Source organism: Salvelinus fontinalis, chromosome 13 (genome assembly GCF_029448725.1).
Source record: "Salvelinus fontinalis isolate EN_2023a chromosome 13, ASM2944872v1, whole genome shotgun sequence".
Taxonomy (NCBI): domain Eukaryota; kingdom Metazoa; phylum Chordata; class Actinopteri; order Salmoniformes; family Salmonidae; genus Salvelinus; species Salvelinus fontinalis.
The window spans coordinates 15,092,595-15,107,638 of record NC_074677.1 but is presented as its reverse complement, the minus strand read 5'-3'; the positions used below and the strand labels follow the sequence as shown (position 1 = coordinate 15,107,638).

The following is a 15,044-nucleotide window of genomic DNA, read 5'->3' as shown; positions in this document are numbered from 1 at the left end:
TGAGACTGGAATAACTTTGTGGAATTTATTTCAGACAATATCCCTTTTAAAGATAGAGTCAGCGACATGAACATAGATGCATCTGTACTGGTCAGAGGCAACATGAGTTGGGCTAACACAGACAAATGGGTAGGTTAAAATTTCTTTAGGATCGGTGGGTTCCCTGCGGGACGGTTGAGCTAACGTAGGCTAATGCGATTAGCATGAGGTTGTAAGGAGCATAGACATATCTGATATTGGCAGAGAGCTTAAATTCTTGTTAATCTAATGGCACTGTCCAATTTACAGTAGCTATTACAATGAAAGAATACCATGCTATTGTTTGAGGAGAGTGCACAGTTTTGAACATGAAGTTATTAATCAACAAACTAGGCACATTTGGACAGTCTTGATACATTTGAACAGAAATACAAGGGTTCATCGGATCAGTGTACAACTTTACACATACACTACTGCCATCTAGTGGCCAAAATAGAATTTGCAGCTGGGATAAGACATGGCCTTTCTCTTGCATTTCAAAGATGATGGAACAAAAGTTTTTTTCTTTGTATTATCTTTAACCAGATCTAATGTGTTATATTCTCCTACGTTCCTTTCACATTTCCACAAACTTCAGTGTTTATCTTCAAATGGTTCCAAGAAAATGCATACCCTTGCTTCAGAGCCGGTAGCTACAGGCAGTTAGATTTGAGTATGTAATTTTCGGCGAAAAAAGGGTCGGATCCATAAGAGGTTTTAACAGCATGACATTGTGTTTAATGTACACAAAACATTAAGAACACCTGCTCTTTCCATGACAGACTGACCAGGTGAATTCAGGTGAAATCTATGATCCTTTATTAATGTCACTTTTTAAATCCACTTCAATCAGTGTAGATGAAGGGGAGGAGACAGGTTACAGAAGGGACTCTAAGTTTGAAGTGTTACATCCAGCTCATTATTGCATCATGCTGGATGTAAGTGAGCCGGATGCTGGATGTAACTCTGAGCCTGAAGATGGATTTAACTGTGCCAGTTGCAACTCTGTGCTGGATGTAACTCTGAGCTGGATGCTATACAGGATGTCGTATCCAGCTCAGGGTTACACCTACTACTGTATTTTTAGCCACATAATTGTTGTCTTTCAGTTTCATTAATTTTCACCCCGCACAGTAGGTGGCGGCAAAAATAACTTTTGGATGTAGTCTTTCCGTACAACTCCAACGAAGAAGACCGTAGTCTACTATCAAATACTCACAATCGCTTTCTTTCCAACCACGAGCGAGTGGGTCACAAGTACGTTGATATATACAAACCACCGACCTGTCTTGTGAAATGAGTTGCAGACAGGTGTATGATACGTGGCAAAAATAATATTGACGAGGTTTGCCTGTTTGTTCAATTTACTGCTGTCAGGCGCGAAACCCCCAAATTCTGTTTGACAGCTGTTTTTGAGGAGGAACAATCTGCGTGTGATTTCACAGTTGAGTCATCACCGTTTGGACGCTGGGACTTGGAGAAATGGCAAAACGAAACACTTTATTTATCAGAATTGTGGAGGGGAAAAATTTGCCAATTAAGGACATGTAAGTACTGTTACTGTACATGTTTTACTCTTCGTTTTTTGTTCACCGATTTTACCAGACTTTGCTTAGGAGAGGACTTAATTGATAGGCTTTTGCTCATCTGTTTTTGATATTTAAATGTGAATTGAATCAACTACTTTAGGGTATTTCAATGATAGACTGAACCAACCTTTTGATGCTGTAAAAAAAAACGCTGGTATATTTTCATTATTGACAAATGGGTTCATTGTGTAGACTACAAAGTTATTTCCTCAAACACGTATCCTTGATTGTGTAAATATATGATTATAATACAAAACACATCAAAGTAAACAGCCCTGGATAATGAATATGCGGTATGTCAATCAACAACCACATCAAACAGAACCTGCTCTACCATGAAAACATGACTTCAAAGGAAAGCCATTCTTAGAAAAATAAATGATATAGATAATGGGCAATAATATGGAGTTGTTTTCTCTGCTGCTATGACAGCGTCCACTCTTCTGGGGAGGCTTTCCACCAGATGTTGGAACATTGCTGCAGGGACTTGCTTCCATTCAGCTACAAGAGCATTAGTGAGGTTGGGCACTGATGTTGGGCGATTAGGCCTGGCTTGCAGTCAGTGTTCCAATTCATCCCAAAGGTGTTAGATGGGATTGAAACAGGAAAGGGCCTTCCCCAAACTGTTGCCACAAAATTGTAAGTACAGAATCGTCTAGAATGTCATTGTATGCTTTAGTGTAAAGATTACCCTTCACTGGAACTAAGGAGCCTAGCCCGACTCATGAAAAACAGCCGCAGATCATTGTTCCTCCTCCACCAAACTTTACAGTTGGCACTATGCATTCGGGCAGGTAGCTTTCTCCTGGCATCTGCCAAACCCATATTCGTCCATCTGACTGCGAGATGGTGAAGTGTGGTTCATCACTGCAGAGAACGTGTTTCCACTGCTCCAGAGTCCAGTAGTGTATCATCTCTCATCACTCTCCACATCTCTTATCTGTTTACAGAATTCCATGCTTTGGATAGAAACAAGCAGACTCTGAAGCTGAACTAAACATAGATTGACAGTGCATTGGACAATTGAAAAAATAGAAGCATCTCCCACTCAGCTCACTGCTAATTGGCAAACGAAGCTGTGCTCCCCCAATTTTCAGTACCTCGCTCCACATCTTCCTTTACTCTGAGATATATATATATATATATATTTAGCCAAGTTATTCATTACGTTACTCATTATGTATTTATTATTACATGTTTTACTTTTCTATTATTTCTCTATTTACTTTTTCTCTCTGCATTGTTGAGATTTGATATAAAATCTAAACAAATTGGTTTCATCAACTCTGCTTTTCCATTGCAAGTATTCTAAACATTCTTGCCTCCATTGATAATTTATACTCCAATATGACTTGTTCCAAATAGTACCCTGTTCCCTATGTAGTGCACTACTTTTGAATGGAGCTCTGGTAAAAAGTAGTGCACTACATAGAGAATAGTGACATTTGGGACAGAACCATGGAAGCCGAAACAGCCAAATACTCTAAACGTGAATCGATTATCAAATGCGGTATGATTCTAGAAACATGAATCCCTCTAATTTAATATCCCATCAGAGAAATAATTTCAAAAATCTACACTCACTGTTTTAAAACACTTACAGCCGACAGTATTTTTCAGTGACAACACGTTTGTGGCGTCCGTCTTACGTTTACACACAGTTGTTAGGAGACGCAGATAGCTAATTAGCACAGGTAGTCGACTCTGTTTTCCATCTATTTTACGTAAACGTGCAGTAACATGGAGATATGGCCGTGTGGGAACACTAACAATATAAAGGTGTGTATCAATTAGGGATGCAATATATATCGGTGAACATATCGGAATCGGCCAATATTAGCTTAAAATGCTAACATCGGTATCAGTAAAATTTTGCGCTACACGGGCAACACAGCATTCCTAACCTAGCCCACAATGTCTGCTGTGTGGATCAAGCAGTCATCTGAAAGAGTAAGAAAATTTCAGAGAGACAACTCAAAGGCGAAATCCATAATCCGAAATGCCGCTTGGGTCTTTGCATGTCAAAAAAGATACACGTCCAATAACACTATTTGACGCATTAAATAATCTTTTAATTTGACACGTCAAATAACAGTTATATTGTAGAATGTTGTGTGTTGTGAATTTGCAAGTGCAAGCCAATCGCCACCACTACTATCAGTAGTACTGTTAAAGCTGTACAAAAAAGTCTACAAACACCGACCACGAACGATGTGCTTACAATACCCCATTGGTAATAAAGCATTATTTGTTCGACCGCAACTTCTGGGGTAGCTAGCTAGCTTTAGTTTGGTACATAGCTAGCACCAATACAACCGGCCTGAAAACAATGAACAGTAGAAACTGCAGTCATTTTCATTATTCCTAGCAATGATTTAGGATTCCTTGTGAGTAAGTATTGTTGTTCACCTATTGAAATTGAACTTCAGTTAATGAAAATAAATTAAGCTAGCCAGCTACTTAACCCTGTTGCCCAAAGCTAACTTTATAAGCAGCCAGCTAGCTTCATTTGGCTAGTGACGCTCGACCGGGTTGTGTTGTGAAGCTAGCTACAATAAAGATTAGGCACAATAGTGGAATTTGCGGTTTGCCTTCAAAATAAAAGTACCTCTTTGGAAGTGATGCAGAAGGTTACAATTGGTGGAATCATGCCATATTTAGACTAGATAATGTTAAACAAGGTTGGAATGTAAAGCAATGAATTGGGGTATCAGTCTACTCGGTGACACCCACAGAACACAACTGTGAAGAGTTTATGCAAATATTAGCAATGTAGCTCTTATCGCGGGACTGTGAAATCACCTCCCCAGTCAGCCTATTGTGTGTATTGACATTCCTATTGCACTGTACAGCTTTACCTAAGGATTGGGGATCAATGAAATGGGGTATCAGTCTAGTCGAATACCCAAGATATATTTTCCCAGAGTTATCAAACTCCAAAACATTCACACAGTATTGTTTTTCCTCGGGAATAGTGTTCAATACACATAGGTTGACAATAAATGTGGCTCAATTCAGTTGTTTGAGTCCCGCAATAGTGTGAGTAAACTGATGCCCCATGTCATTGATGCACAATCCATAGGTAAGGCTGTGCAGTGAAATAAGTATGCCCCAATGCAATTCTAAAGTATAATACATCCAGGGTGATTTCAACAGATTTGTCTCCCCCATACAAAGAGACCTTCGCCCAATGACTCGTGTAATGTAACTGAACTGAGAGCCATGATAAAGGGCTAGGTTGTGGTCATGATGCAGGAATGTGAGAAAATATATGTAAGAATGATTAATGACAGGTATTCCACAGGAGTTTTTTTTGCTTGGTTATAGTGTGACCTTTCTGGTGCTGTGTTGATAGAAAGACTGGTATTTCATACTAATTAACTGTGAAATCGGCCAACCGGAATTCTTTCAGAATAACACTTTAATATGCTAATTCTGTCCTTTTCTTCACCGGTGGTAAGCACCGGTTCACTAGGATACACAGCTGCTGTGTCTAGTATGTACACTAAATTCACTTTATTGTAAACACCTTCCCAGAGGATTGGAGACTTGCATTAACTCTCCAATGCTTAGGCAGCTGTGGTGTCAAGTATGTACACTGACTCCATTTTAACACCTCAGTGCTGTACATAGGTGGTTTGGTGAACAACACTTGTGGGATGAGTAACATTTCCCTGAGACCTGGAGACTTGCATTAGCTCCCTGAACTAATGCCCAGGCTTTAACTCAGAGGGCAAACAGTCTCGTGGTTTACAGGAGATCCGGGTACAAAGTCAAACCCTGGTCTGTCACATACAGACGTGTGTGTGAGTGAAAACCAAGAGCTGCCTCCACATCCTGGATTTAATGTGTTTATTGACATATTCATTGGCTGGGCATTGTGTAAAGTGTTGACGGTTTGTTTGCACTCTTTTCACATGATTTGAGGTCACCTCCTTTTTAAGACGGTCAACCTGAATAACAACATGCCTGTGTCTTAAAGGTCTGTGTCTCAAATGCCCCAATTTGATTAGACTAAGTGTGTCATGAGAAATGTCATTCCATTTTTACTTCAACTTTTCAGTATTTGGCAGAGGGAGAGAATTTCTCTTTGGACATGCATGTTTTCCAATGGGTTTTAAGTGCTGCTACAGTAAAGTAGATGGAGGTAGAGAATATTCACTCCTTCACTCTACATAAACAGACGGAGAGTGGATTTACACTGCTTGTCTGTCAAATGATACATGAAATGACTTTGAACCCCGTCTATTTCTCATGGGGAACAGGTGGCCACTAAAACACACAGATCCTCTTCCTATCAATACACACTGTTTTTGTGTGCGTGACTAATGTCTTCTGTGTGTGACCATGGTTAGCAACTATCTTGTCCACATTTACCCACGACACATCCCCTAAATACACAAGTGTCAACCTCACAATGGAAGAAGCTATTTGTAAGAGGCTCATGGGTAAAAAAAAAACAACAACCAACAAACGTTTCCTTAGCACTAGTGACTATCACAGTACTGCAGGTGGTTCACACTAAACGTTGCCTACGTGTTTAAACTGACAAAAGTAGAGCCATGTTTAATGTAACACCTGATTCTGACAGTCCCCAGTTAACCCCATCACTGTATGTAGCTCATGCTTCCTTTGACTTGTTCAATCAGATTTTTTTTTAATAAACAAAGGTTTGAAATAATGACATTTGCATACTAAATAGAACAAATAGAGCCCAGGAACCACCACGTGGATTGCTATCTAGTTAAGTATATTGATTTAAATTGTGATTTTGGGTAGATATAACCTTTTTTGTGTGTTCAACACACATTACTGTGCAACTGTTAACCCCGCAAATGTTTGCATTTGCATGCGCTCTGTGGTAGCTGCGGTGAGATAGCGCCGTAGTGGAAGTGTTTGCGCAAAAATGTCTCGCTTGACGACACTGCTTCGCTCCATCACAGAGCGATGAAGGCGTGCTGAAATAAATCACCTGCAGCAATATTCAGCGCTCAACGATGCCGCAGCCCGCTAATTGCCGTACTACGAGTCACTAATCCTGCATCTGACAGATAAATAAATTCCCTCAACTAAACAATCGACACTTTTTTTTAACGTAAACTCTACCCTGACTAGGCTATATCGCCTCGTTGGCGCTTAGCGCCGATTGTCTCTTCTTCAAGGTGAGAAACTGTTCTGTCACGGTGTCTTAGATAAACAATTTTCCTTTGGATGGTGTGATACAAGAGGCAAATGGCACAAAACAAAATGGCAAGACCAGGAGAATAAAATAGTTTATTTGATTAGCGTTGTTTACTTAAGCAGGAGAATCCAATTGTTTTGTTACACTTTTGGCCGCAAGCCAAAACGAATGTTTCCAAATGGCACACAGAGGAGACAATGACAAGGGAAAAACTCCTTCAGTAGGAAGCAACCTTGAGGAACAAAGTTGGACAAAAATATAAATGTAACAATTTCAGCGATTTTTATTTAAATTTTTGTATTTAAATGTTTTCAAATATTTTTTTACACAGTTACAGTTCATATAAAGAAATCAGTCAATTTAAATAAATTAATAAGGCCCTAATCTATGGACTTCAAATGACTGGGCATGGGCACACCCACTGGGGAGGAGGCCCAGCCAATCAGAATGAGTTTCCCCACAAAAGGGCTTTATTACAGACAGAAATACTCCTCATTTTCATCAGTTGTCTGGGTGGCTGGTCTCAGGTGAAGAAGCCAGATGTGGAGGTCCATGGCTGGTGTGGTCTGCGGTTGTGAGGCCGGTTGGACGGTTGCCACATTCTCTAAAACAATGTTTGAGGTGGCTTATGGTAGAGAAATTAACATTCAATTCTCTGGCAACATTCCAGCAGTCGGCATATTAATTGCACGCTCCCTCAATTTGAGACATCTGTGGCATTGTCTTGTGACAAAAAATAAGCATTGTGCTTTTATCGTCCTCAGCACAAGATGCACCTGTGTAAGGATCATGCTGTTTAATCAACTTCTTGATATGCCACACCTGTCAGGTGGATGGGTTATCTTGGCAAAGGAGAAATGCTCACAGACTGGGATGTAAACATATTTGTGCACAACATTTGAAAGAAATAAGCTTTTTGTGCGTATGGACATTTTCTGAGCTCTTATTTCAGCTCATGAAACATGGGACCAGCACTTTACATGTTGCGTTTTTATATTTTTGTTCAGTATAGCTTAAGAGAAGGAGCCTGTCCTCCAGTCATATGGCTGGCTTGTTAGAAACTTGCAGTACCTTTTTATATCACATCACCATTTTTGCCAAAGTGTTATCCGACCTAACATCTAAAATGATGCCCACCCTGGCTCTACAGCCTCTTGTTGACACTATTTGGCATACGTACTTGTCCAAACATTTTAATCAGGTCATCTACCACATTAGAAATACACACACTGGTTTTGTTCCAAAATGGCACCCCATTTTATATACAGTGCACTACTTTTGACCAGAGTGCTCTATATTTGGGACTTGCGCACAATTTCTATCCAGCCACGACCCCTTAGATAACATAGGCTCTTAGAAGACTGACTGAGGGTTCCTTTCTTGGCAAAATGAGAAGGATGTGATCTGACTCACAGAGAAACAAAGGCTATGTCCAGAATATTGGAGCAACAATCCAACAATGTGTACTTGTTCATTTCCCTTCACTGATTTGAAGGGAAATGACTGTTATTAGAAATATGACAAACTCCCACGAGAACATGCCTTGCCTTCCACCAATCCAATACTTTTAGATTTGTGGGAAGTATTAAACTACTTTTTCGGCATGTATCATGCAGCTGTACACTTATGTTATTGGGAAGCACCCACTGATACCCACAAACTGGCTTGGCCCGGCTGCTAGCGCTAAGGGGTGGTGAGCTGAGCTGTAGAGGGCCGAGAACTTTGCAAAGAGTCCGGCTTCAGAAGATACCTTCTCAAACCACAGACGCTCTGAGTCTAGATCTGACAAGCAAGGGATGTGATTTCCCCCCAAAAATGTAGCATACAATATGGCTGTGTTTGAGTTATTTGTTTTGTGCAGTAATTTTCTTTAATGCTTGGTCATACTTCCAATGTTGTGGCAAAATTGCTTAAGGACAACAAAGTCAAGGTATTGGAGTGGCCATCACAAAGCCCTGACCTCAGTCCCATAGAAAATGTGTGGGCAGAACTGAAAAGGCGTGTTCGAGCAAGGAGGCCTACAAACCTGACTCGGTTACACCAGCTCTGTCAGGAGGAATGGGCCAAAATTCACCCAACTTATTCTGGGAAACTTGTGGAAGGCTACCTGAAACATTTGACCCAAGTTCAACAATTTAAAGGCAATGCTACCAAATACTAATTGAGTGTATGTAAACTTCTGGCCCTCTGGGAATGTGATGAAATAAATAAAATCACTCTCTCTACTATTATTCTGACATTTCACAATCTTAAAATAAAGTGGTGATCCTAACTGACCTAAGACAGGGAATATTTACTAGGATTAAATGTTAGGAATTGTGAAACCTGAGTTTTAAATGTATTTGGCTAAGGTGTATGTAAACTTCCGACCTCAACTGTACATAAGTATTCAACCCTCTGAGCCAATACACGTTAGAGTCACCTTTGGCAGTGATTACAGCTGTGAGTCTTTCTGGGTAAGTCTCTAAGAGCTTTGCACACATGGATTGGACAATATTTGCACATTATTCTTCAAGTTGGTTGTTGATCATTGCTAAACAGTCATTTGCATGTCTTGCCATAGATTTTCAAGACAATTTTTAAATTTTTAAATATATATTTTACATTTTTTTAGGTCAACTGTAACTAGGCCACTCAGGAACATTAAATGTCATCTTGGTAAGCAACTCCAGTGTATATTTGGCCTTGTGTTTTAGGTAATTGTCCTGCTGAAAGGTGAATTTGTCTCCCGGTGTGCATTGGAAATCAGACTGAAACAGATTTTCCTCTAGGATTTTTGCCTGTGCTTGGCTATATTCTGTTTCCTTTTATTCCCCCAAAAAACTCCAAGTCCTTGCCGATGACAATCATTCCCATAACGTGATGTAGCCACCACCATGCTTGAGAATATGAAGAGTGGTACTCTGATGTGTTTTGGATTTGCCCCAAACAACGCTTTGTATTCAAGACATAAAGTACATTTCTTTGCCACATTTTTTGCGGGTTTACTTTAATTGCCTTAATTCAAACAGGATGCATGGTTTGAAATATTTGTATTCTGTACAGGCTTCTTTTTCACTTTCATTTGGTTAGTATTTTAGAATAGAGGTCGACCGATTAATCGGGAATGGCCGATTTAATTAGGGCCGATTTCAAGTTTTCATAACAATCGGAAATCGGTATCTTTGGACACCGATTTGGCCGATAAAATAAATAAATATATATATATATATATATATATTATTTAACTAGGCAAGTCAGTTAAGAACACATTCTTATTTTCAATGATGGCCTAAGAAAGGTGGGTTAACTGCTTTTGTTCAGGGGCAGAATTACAGATTTTTATCTTGTCAGCTCGGTGATTCAATCTTGCAACCTTACGGTTAACTAGTCCAACGCTCTAACCACCTGCCTTACATTGCACTCCACGAGGAGCCTGCCTGTTCCTACGCGAATGCAGTAGGAAGATGAGGTAAGTTGCTAGCTAGCATTAAACTTATCTTATAAAAAATCAATCATCACTAGTTAACTACACATGGTTGATGATATTACTAGTTTATCTAGCGTGTCCTGCATTGCATATAATCGATGCGGTGCGCATTCGCGAAAAAGGACTGTCTTTGCTCCAACGTGTACCTAACCATAAACATCAATGCCTTTCTTAAAATCAATACACAAATATATATTTTTAAACCTGCATATTAGGTAATATTGCCTACTAACATGAATTTCTTTTAACTAGGGAAATTGTGTCACTTCTCTTGCGTTCTGTGCAACAGAGTCAGGGTATATGCAGCAGTTTGGGCCGCCTGGCTCGTTGCGAACTGTGTGAAGACTATTTCTTCCTAACAAAGACAGCCAACTTTGCCAAACGGGGGATGATTTAACAAAAGCACATTTGCGAAAAAAAGCGCAATCGTTGCACGACTGTACATAACCATACACATCAATGCCTTTCTTAAAATCAATACACAGAAGTATATATTTTTGAACCTGCATATTTAGCTAAAGGAAATCCAGGATAGCAGGCAATATTAACCAGGTGAAATTGTGTCGCTTCTCTTGCGTTAATTGCACGCAGAGTCAGGGTATATTTAACAGTTTGGGCCACCTGGCTCGTTGCAAACTAATTTGCCAGAATTTTACGTAATTATGACATAACATTGACGGTTGTGCAATGTAACAGAAATATTTAGACTTATGGATGCCACCCGTTAGATAAAATACGGAATGGTCTTTCACTGAAAGAATAAACGTTTTGTTTTCAAAATTATAGTTTCCGGATTCCACCATATTAATGACCAAAGGCTCGTATTTCTGTGTGTTATTATGTTATAATTAAGTCTATGATTTGATAGAGCAGTCTGACTGAGCGATGGTAGGCAGCAGCAGGGTCGTAAGCATTCATTCAAACAGCACGTGTGTTTTGCTAGCAGCTCTTCGCAATGCTTCAAGCATTGAGCTGTTTATGACTTCAAGCCTATCAACTCCCGAGATTAGGCTGGTGTAACCGATGTGAAATGGCTAGCTAGTTTGCGGGGTGCGCGCTAATAGCGTTTCAATCGGTGACGTCACTCGCTCTGAGACTTGGAGTAGTTGTTCCCCTTGCTCTGCAAGGGCCGCAGCTTTTGTGGAGCGATGGGTAACGATGCTTCGAGGGTGGCTGTTGTCGATGTGTTCCTGGTTTGAGCCCAAGTAGGGGCGAGGAGAGGGATGGAAGCTATACTGTTACACTGGCAATACTAAAGTGCCTATAAGAACATCCAATAGTCAAAGGTATATGAAATACAAATCGTATAGAGAGAAATAGTCCTATAATTCCTATAATAACTACAACCTAAAACTTCTTACCTGGCAATATTGAAGACTCATGTTAAAAGGAACCACCAGCTTTCATATGTTCTCATGTACTGAGCAAGGAACTTAAACGTTAGCTTTTTTACATGGCACATATTGCACTTTTACTTTCTTCTCTAAAACTTTGTTTTTGCATTATTTATTTGAGGCTAAATTGATTTTATTTATGTATTATATTAAGTTAAAATAAGTGTTTATTCAGTATTGTTGTAATTGTCATTATTACAAATAAATTAATAAAATAAAATAAATCGTCCGATTTAATTGCTATCGGCTTTTTTTGGTCCTCCAATAATCGGTATCGGCATTGAAAAATAATAATCGGTCGACCTCTATTTTAGAGTAACTACAATATTGTTGATGCTTCCTCAGTTTTCTCCTATCGCAGACATTAACTCTAACTGTTTTAAAGTCACCATTGGCCTCATGGTAAAATCTCTTAGCGGTTTCGATACTCTCTGGCAAATGAGTTAAGAAGGACGCCTGTATCTTTGTAGTGACTGGGTGTATTGATACACTCTGGATGGTGTAATTAATAACTTCACCATGCTCAAAGGCATATTCAACTGAGGGACCTTAAAGATAATTGTATGTGTGGGGTACATAGATGAGGTAGTCATTAAAAAATAATGTCAAACACTTATTGTCCATCTAGTCAATTCAACTTATTATGTGACTTGTTAAGGAGTTCTTTACTCCTGAACTTAGTTAGGCTTCCCATAACAAAGGGGTGAATACTTATTGACTCAAATGTCACCTTTTCATTTTTTTATTAATTTGCAACAATTTTCACTTTGTCTCATCAGCCCGCACACACAATAATGCAATCTCAATTTAATCAATTTTAAATTCAGGCTGTAACACAACAAAATGTGGAAAAAGTCAAGGGGTGTGAATTCTTTCTGAAGGCACTGTATATTCGCATAGATTGCATTTCGATTACTGATGGTGTTTATTTGGATTCTTTACTTCGTCCTAACCTTTGATGTCTTGCTTCTAGTATTTAATAATAATTTTGTTTGACATTTTTTACTACGCTGTCAGGATCTAGTAACACAAACATTTCGTTGTACCTACTATAACATCTGCTAAACTGTGTACGTGACCAATAGACTTTGATTAGATTTTTTGATTTGATTTGGGACGCAGCCTGAGGCTTTAAAGGCCAGCAGCAGACCCGGACCGGTTGTGATGTCTGCCGGTACCCGGGATGGCTCTTTTGAACTGGGAAGCTGCAAAGGCTAGACTAGAGATGCTGTTTACGCATCTGGTGCCCTTTCGCCGTAGGCTTTGACTCACACCAAAGGAAATGCACGTGAACACACATGCGCACGTACACACACACACACACACACACACACACACACACACACACACACACACACACACAAAAAAGCATGTTAAATGTTCCTATGCTGGCTCAAACCTTTGTTTTAATATTTCTTCACCTTGTGGTTGTAGAGCTTAAGCATCAGTACAACTAGGCTTATCCATCCATCCGCAATGTTATTTTATTTTTGTTAGAATTAAACATTTCAAGAATTATATGTAACCTCTGCCTCGGGTAGACCATTGAGTGTCTATGGACGTTTTTATTTGAAGGGTACCTACATAAGGACGCCATTCTACATGCATTACTCCTAGCAAACATATCAGTACATAAGCATTTAATATATTATGTCCGCATTATAAGTGACAATACTGACACAGGCTATGAAATTTCAACATGCGGTTGTTGGCATAAGCATTAGTACAGCTTATGAATGAGTTTTGGGATAGTAATAATGTTTTATGAACTCTATGTAGCTATGCCTTACCGTGTAACTGTCATCTTCTCCGAGTTTCATCAGTGAATGTGTTTGTTATGCTCTCTCTGATTTCCATTGCAGAACTGGAAGCAGTGATCCATATTGCATCGTGAGGATTGACAATGAGGCCATCATTAGGTATGTGTGTTGTGTGTCCTGTCTCTGGCAGACCTATTAAGCCGGCTGAAGATCCTCTCTGCCGCACTGCTTTGTTTGCGCTAAGGCGATTATCATACATTTTACCGCTTTTGATTAATTAGATCATTTCCATCGCGCACCGCTTACTTTCAATTAGTTTGGCACATCTCAGCTGGCTAAAGCGTTGTATTTAGATCCACCTGGGTGTGTTTTGATGAAAGCCAAGAGTGTGTTTTTAATCAACGTATTATATCTAGAATTACAATGTCTTGTTTGTCGATTGTGATGGACTAAAATCATTTTTAGCTGAGGTTTGTCTGCATAGAATAGAAATGCCTTTAATTTAGGACTGTGTTATCCAAAAGGATTAGGACAATATGGCCATTATCTTTAACCAAGCGGTTGTTGTTATGAGCAATCTGCTGGCTAAGTCGGTTGGTTGCCTCAGCCTGACAATCTGCTGTAGACTGAACAGTAAAGTAAGAAAAGGCCAGCTTTGCTTGTTAATGTTTAACTGAATGACCTCTTGTCTGGCTCGCTGAATGGGGGCTGACTGCAAAAAGCTGAAGTCAATGGCTGTATGCTCTCTCACTAGTAAAACCCTTAATTGTGGAATTTGAGCCTGCCTGTCTCCATAGTGAGATTCAGTGGGAGGTGGAGGGGTGATGGGGAAATAAATTACTTAGGTGAGTTAAGTAACTGTCTTGTAAAAATCACACTTTAAAAAAAGTTTTTTTTAAGTTTTTCGTTTACTCATATCCAAATGTTGTTGACTTGTTCTATACTAGGATTTGTGGCCAACGCATGAATTGCAGAAAAATCCTACCAATAGAGAATGATCGAGGCCTGTTTAAAAAAAATTAAAAATAAGGGGTGGATCAGCTTAATATTGCAGAATGATTGTTGCTTCCATCAATGTAATTGTCTGCATCATTTCCAATCCCCCGTATATTTTTTGGAGTAAATATATGTATCCATATACATGCACATAGATATACAAAGATAGATATATAGATATACAAACTTTTTTTAGAATATACATTTTATTATTCCCCACAACCCTACCACCCTTCCCCCAATTGGAGTAAACTAATAAACAATAACACTAGGCTTCTACCTTCAGTTTATACATCTTATACACATTTTACAGATGCAATCTATTTTACAATAGTTATATTTAGTTTGTTTTTAATCCTCTTTTTCTGATGTCCATCCATTTTGATTTCTATTTGTAACTGCTATTTCACAAAATTTCTGAACCTATATACATTTTACAGACCCTGTATGTTTTACATTGGTTATCTTGTTGTTAGTTCCAAATTCCTTGATGGATACCTATTAGCAACAAACAATCAAGGTTTATTGTGTTTTGTCAATGACACAAACTAAGATAAATCTCTGTCATTGGAAAACACATCGTTACTCAAATTCAGGACTAGTATAGATTATTATGTATTATTTATGCGTGCATCA

General features: G+C 39.1%; 1 protein-coding gene across 2 annotated transcripts in view; it reads left to right on the top strand.

Moving 5' to 3' along the window:
- The first annotated feature begins 1,185 nt into the window (after nt 1–1,185).
- rasa4 (RAS p21 protein activator 4) overlaps nt 1,186–15,044 on the top strand; it is a 68,270-nt gene continuing 54,411 nt past the window's right edge. The window contains exons 1-2 of one of the 2 annotated variants that reach the window (XM_055941832.1): nt 1,186–1,565; nt 13,515–13,571. In XM_055941832.1, coding sequence (XP_055797807.1) covers nt 1,501–1,565; nt 13,515–13,571 — 122 coding nt within the window. In that variant the 5' untranslated portion in view covers nt 1,186–1,500. The remainder of the gene's footprint in view (nt 1,566–13,514; nt 13,572–15,044) is intronic. The other variant, XM_055941831.1, reaches the window with a different exon arrangement.